At 45.0% G+C, this 6,222-nt stretch overlaps 1 protein-coding gene across 1 annotated transcript; it reads left to right on the top strand.

Annotated features, from left to right (window-relative positions):
- Window positions 1-375: 375 nt before the first annotated feature.
- Window positions 376-5,364, top strand: LOC133537024 (uncharacterized). Its single transcript, XM_061877841.1, has 2 exons — window positions 376-761; window positions 1,252-5,364. The coding sequence occupies exon 2, from the start codon at window positions 3,180-3,182 to the stop codon at window positions 4,461-4,463; it is 1,284 nt and encodes a 427-aa protein (XP_061733825.1). The 5' UTR covers window positions 376-761; window positions 1,252-3,179; the 3' UTR covers window positions 4,464-5,364.
- The last annotated feature ends 858 nt before the right edge of the window (window positions 5,365-6,222 follow it).

Genomic DNA, 6,222 nt, shown 5'->3' with positions numbered 1-6,222 from the left:
ACTTTAATATCTTATAAAGTGTTCAGAAAGTCATACAACAGGTCTCACCTTTTCAGTGGAAAAGAAAAACATTGTCAAAGATGGCGCCTTGTTCTCTCTGACTATGGTGCCCACCGAGGGACAAAAAGGTGAGGTGTGCTGAACCCACAGGTAAAAATCAACAGAATAGCGACATCCAGTGCTCATAAAGAGGTACTGTCTTATACATTAACAGGCTACTGCCTTACATACATACATACATACATATATATATATATATATGTATATATATATATATATATATATATATATATATATATATATACATATATATATATATATATATATATATATATGCAACGGGTATAAAAAATACTTTAATTTTTGAATGAAATTCCTGCTAAAATATGTATATTGTTTTGTAATGCAATGAGGTCCAATTGCGCCATCTGCTGGTACCTGAAAATCTGTAAATATGACTGGAAACCGGAAGCTGTTAGCAGACTTCCTGCACTCTGCTAATGGTAAGGCATGTTCCGATATTGCTCCGCAAAATATTGTAAATTACACTAAAGCTAACGTGATATTTATTGTAAGATACACAGTTATTTAACAGCAGTTGAAATGCCATGTTGTGGAATCTTCGTTTTGAATTGGTTGTTGCTCACATTAGATGTACTACTATTTTGCACTGAAGTCGATATTATTTTCCCCCATAGACATCGAAACCAGCAGAGGTGCTAACCACATATTGTGTGTATGTGCACTCCGATCATATGCAGGTAATAATTGTTGCACTATGTGCATGTTACGTGTCTGTACGTTCATGTGTAAGTTTGAATTGTCCGACATTTTGGCATGGACGCAACCTGGTCTGTCATTTTCGCTAGTCGCCACTAGAGGGTGCTAAAAGTCCATTTAATTATTTGTCATGTCTTGTATTGTATTTTGTACTTTTCTATTTTCTATTTCATAAATATATGAACAATGATGATGTTGGTTAAAAAACAAGTTAAAAATATATTGTATTGAATTGATTGTAATACCAGTGAAGATAAAAGCAGGTTAAAACCACTATACGATCACACGAAAAACGTATACTGTTAGAAACCATTGTATTAAGTTACACCTGTTATTGTATTTCATGTAATTGTAAAAATATGAAAATGTTATGTACTTGAGCAGACTTCCTGCACTCTGCTAATGACATCGAAACCAGCAGATGTGCTAACCACATATTGTGTGTATGTGCATTCCGATCACTCATTGCAGCTACCAGTAAAGAACCACATCATCCAAACCAGCCTGTGTGTGGATTCTTGACGGGACGGGTACACAGCAGTTACTTTGGTGCCGTGACCTGAGACTTCTATCGAGTTCGACGAACCGGTGACCGTCCTGTCTACCACATCGCTCCATGAAGCCATCGGTTCACAGTATTTGTGTGTTCACAGTTTACAAGGGTAGCATGTATTGCAGTGAAGCTCATTATAATGTGTTGCAGTGGCACAGATAATTTTATGTGGCATAGAGTAATGTGTCACACAGACTGCTGATTTATTTTATCATTTTGACTGTATTTGCCATTTTCTTATTGACGATTTCTCAAAGTGGGGTGGACTGTACTGTTTATTGGCAGATATTTTTGAAACACGTCTTTTCAGAGTAATCCACTTTTCCCAAAGTTTGGCACACCCATTCAAATTGGAAGAGGCATGGGTATGCCTACTCCCATCCCATTTTCTGTTGACAGTCCTGCCCCAGGTGTTAGTTTACCTCATTAGACGCATTGTCCAATCCTAGCGTACATAATGCAGCAAACCAGCGCACTAGCTCTTTGCCTCAAATCACATCTACACCAAATCCTGTTAGTGATGTCTCTGAGTGTGTAGCTGACCAGATGAGGACTGTCATTCAGGAGATAGGTCAACAACTAGCTGATAGCATTATGTCGCATATGCAGCAGCATAACACAGTAACTCCTGATTCAAATTTCACACAGGATGTATCTAGCACACTGAGTCAACCTAGCCATGTGTCTGATGTATCTCAGGTGCAGGTTGTCACACAAAGGAAGGTTAAGGAACCACCATCATTTGTAGGAGATGGGTCAGATTCAATTATGGTGCATGAATGGGAAGATTTGATGAGAACTTTCATTAAAAGGAGTAATGTTAGAGTCGAAGAGCAGGCTGAGGAGATCCTTGTGCATTTGAGGGGTAAAGCTAAGGATGTAGTGAAGTTTGGCATTAGGAACAGTAATATTGATATGCATGCTCAACCTGATCTGATTTATGGTCTACTTAAAAAACACTTTAGGTGTACAAGGTACTCTTCTGTCCCCTTAGCTGACTTTTACTCGACTTTGCCTAGAGACCAGGAAGACCCCTTATGACTACTGGCTGAGACTGAACAGGGCAGCTGACCTCGTCGTTGACTGTCTGAGAGAGCAGGGCAAGACACTGGACAACCCGGAAACAGAGGTGACTCGTATGTTTGTTAGGAACTGTCCCTGCAAAGACCTGGCCCTCACTTTTAGATCCAAAGCAATCAACAAATGGTCAGTGAGTGAAGTACTGGAGGTGCTGAACGAGTACAATGCTGAGATGAGCTGCAAAGCAACCCCCCCAGTACACACTGACATCGCAGTACACGCAGCTCAGGTGAGCCATAGTCCAGCCCTTGACCGCAGTGGTCACATGCCACCTCATACCCAGAGCCCTCAGTATGTCCCCCTAGCGGAGGTGATGGCTATGTTGGAAAAGGTTCTGCTATGTGGAACCTCTAACCAGTCACATGTGAGGAAGAAAGCTCCACCCAGGTGTCTTGAGAACAGAGTTGACGGGTTTACTGACATGCCATGCATTATTTGCCAAGTGCTATGTTCCAGGCCATTCACGTCGTGACTGTCCAGCGAGGAGGACCACTCCACAGCCTCAGGAAAACTGACCGATCTGCACACAGGGGAGGACCGTGCAGATCAGCTAATTGAACCTCCCACCAGTTATGAGAAGCCCGACATGCTTGATATTGAATCCCTCTATAAGTCGCACAGCAGTTACAGTGGCAGTTCAGTAATCTCATCCAAGAAACTGATCTTTCAGGGATCCCAGAGAATAGCAGAGACTGATAGCCTGTTGTACACGCCTGTACTTGTAAAGAATCGCCCCACTTTCAAAGCACTGTGAGACAGCGGGTCAATGGCCTGTACAATAAGTGAGTCTGCTGTTGAGTCCCTGCTGCAACAATGCCCTGACATGACGAAGGACACAGCTGATGATTATGTCATTGTAGGCTGCGGTCGACACCGTGTTTCCCCCAAAGACATGTATAACCTTGATGTTATCGTTTACGGATGCAGGATGATCGTTCCGGTAATGGTTGTCCCTGGCCAGACAAAAGCAATGATTCTTGGCAGCAATGCTATCAAGCATATCCTAACCCAACTGAAGAGCACTGACGGCTACTGGAGGCTTGTTTCCTCGCCCGACAATGGTCAGACTGATGACCAGTGCCAATTCTTGTCACTACTGTCCAACACAGAGAGATGGAGAGGTGAATGCATTCCAGATAAGGTGGGAACAGTGAAAGTCAAGAGTTGTGTAACACTGAAACCACAGAGTGAGCACCTTGTCTGGGGCAAGTTACCTGAGTCAGCTGTGATGTCAGTAGGCAGTGCCGTGGTCGTTGAGCCGACCCAGTCCAAAGCCAGACCCAAACAAATCCTTGTTGGAAGGGTTATCACTCCACTTTGGGGAAATCGATGGGTGCCCGTTAAAGTCATTAACCCTTCAGACAGAACTGTGGTGTTGAGAAGAAACGCCAAAATCGCAGATGTGTCCCCCTGTATCGCAGTGGAAGATCTACCCAAAGCAGAGGAGGTCAAATGCAACATGCAGTGTGTGCAGAGCGAAGATGTGCATCCGAGGTCAGAAGAGGACATGGTGCGTGCACTGGAGACTCTGGGTCTGCAAGACATCGATCTGAAGTCATGCGAAGTGTCACTGCAGTGGAAAGACAAGCTTGTTCACGTTATTGAAGAATATGAGTCAATCTTCTCCAGACACAAGATGGACTGCGGAGAGGCCAAAGAGTTTGTGCATCGTATCCACCTTGTTGATGACAAGCCGTTCCGTCTACCATACAGGCGCATACCACCAAGCCAATATGACAAACTGAGAACGACTCTGAATGAGATGGAGGAAAAAGGCATTATTCAAAAGTCCAACAGTGAATATGCATCTGCACTCGTTCTCGTATGGAAGCGGAATGGAGACCTCAGAGTATGCACTGACTTCAGATGGCTCAACGCAAGAACTGTGAAGGATGCCTACCCACTGCCACATCAAGCAGATGCTCTAGTCGCACTTGGTGGAAATGCTTTCTTCTCCACAATGGACCTGACATCAGGTTTCTATAATGTCCCCTTGCACCCTGATGACAAGAAGTATACAGCATTCTCATCACCCTTTGGACTAATATAACCGTCTCCCTCAAGGCCTTTTCAACAGTCCAGCTACCTTCATGAGGATGATGATGTCAATATTTGGTGACGAGAATTTCACGAGCCTGTTGTGTTACCTCAAACGCTTGCAGATGGTGTTTGCCCGCCTCAAGGAGCCCAGCCTTAAGCTCTCACCCAAGAAGTGTTTCTTCCTCAGGAGGACTGTGAAATTTCTCGGGCACGTCATCAGTAAAGATGGAGTTCAGACAGACCCTGAGAAGGTCAGAGCAATAAATGACCTACAGGTCTCAGACGTCATGGAAACCGATGGTAAAACACCTTGTCCTAGTAAAATCAGATCGTTTTGAGGCATGGTGATGTACTACCAAAGTTTCATTGAGGCATGTTCTGCGAAGGCTAAACCGCTGTTCAGGCTCACAGCTGAACCTAGTGCTCAGTGGAAGCGCAAAAAAGGTCGCAAACCTGTGAAGAAAGGAGGTCCTGTGAAGCTGACTCCTGCTGATTGGTCCAACGCATGCAAGACTGCGTTCGAGACACTGAAACACGACCTCATGACAAGTGTCACTCTAGCCCACCCAGATTTCAATGCCCCGTTCATTCTGGCTGTTGACGCATCCTTTGATGGGATTGGAGCTGTCCTGTCGCAACTTCCGCCTGGTGGAAAGGTAGCCAGACCTGTCGCATTTGCGAGTAGAACACTCTCTCTCTCCCAGCTGAACTACCCTGCGCACCGACTTGAATTTCTTGCCTTGAAATGGGCAGTATGCGACAAATTCAGCCACTAGTTGAAAGGCAGACACTTCACCACATGGACTGAGAATAACCCCTTGACATATATTCTGACCAAACCCAGACTTGACGCGTGTGAACAGCAGTGGGTAGCGAAGCTCGCTGCTTATGACTTTGACTTGAAGTACATACCCGGCCCAAAGAACGTTGTAGCCGACACATTGAGCCATTTGTCCAGTCGTGTGTGGGTCATCGCCTTGTCACCGAACCTTATGCCTCACTGTTGAAACAAGTCAACGGTGTGAATGACAGAACCGTGCAAGAGGTGTTCAGAGTGTCCAACAACTGTCAGGCTGTTGTGAACGAAGGTGGTGAAACATCAGATAGGCCAGTGCAAGAGGCAATTTCACCAAACACAAGAGGCTCAGTTGCGTCAGAGGAAGTCGCTGCCATCTTCAGTGCTCAGTCCACTGGAGGTGTGAGTCACGTGATTGGGGCAGACGCTGCCTTTAGTCTTCTACAGAAGGAAGACCAGTCCACTGCACTCCCACAGAGCCAGCTTGTTGGTCAACAGGAGCAAGACAAGACAGCAGGCAGGGCCATGTACTTTGTACAGAGACACAAGAAACCTACTAAGCGTGAGCGAGCTGTTGAGTCACATAGTGTGATCAAACTTCTAAAACATTGGAGTAGACTGACCATACAGAATGGCATGCTGTACAAGATTAGAAAAGATCCCCAGATGAACAAGAAGATCCTCCAGTTCATAGTATCAGACTCTTTAAAGCAGAAAGTCCTCCAAGCAGGCGGTACAGTGGGTGAGCCAGCAGGCTGGACAGTGGGTGGGACCAAAATTCTTGATTCGAGGTGAGACAACATGGCCATCTGTTGCTCTTGGCCTAGAGCCAATTTCTGTACAATCTCTCTCAACTCTGACAGTTCTGAGTTCTGTTTCGTTGTCTCGGTCTTCTCATTAGTACCACACTCAGGTGTGCCATGTACCTGGGCATATGCTTTCTTTGTCTTGTGCTGTGGTTGGAACTTCTTTG

This window comes from Nerophis ophidion, linkage group LG18 (assembly GCF_033978795.1).
Source record: "Nerophis ophidion isolate RoL-2023_Sa linkage group LG18, RoL_Noph_v1.0, whole genome shotgun sequence".
Taxonomy (NCBI): domain Eukaryota; kingdom Metazoa; phylum Chordata; class Actinopteri; order Syngnathiformes; family Syngnathidae; genus Nerophis; species Nerophis ophidion.
Note: the sequence above shows the minus strand (reverse complement) of the source record. Positions and strands in the feature narration are given on the sequence as shown.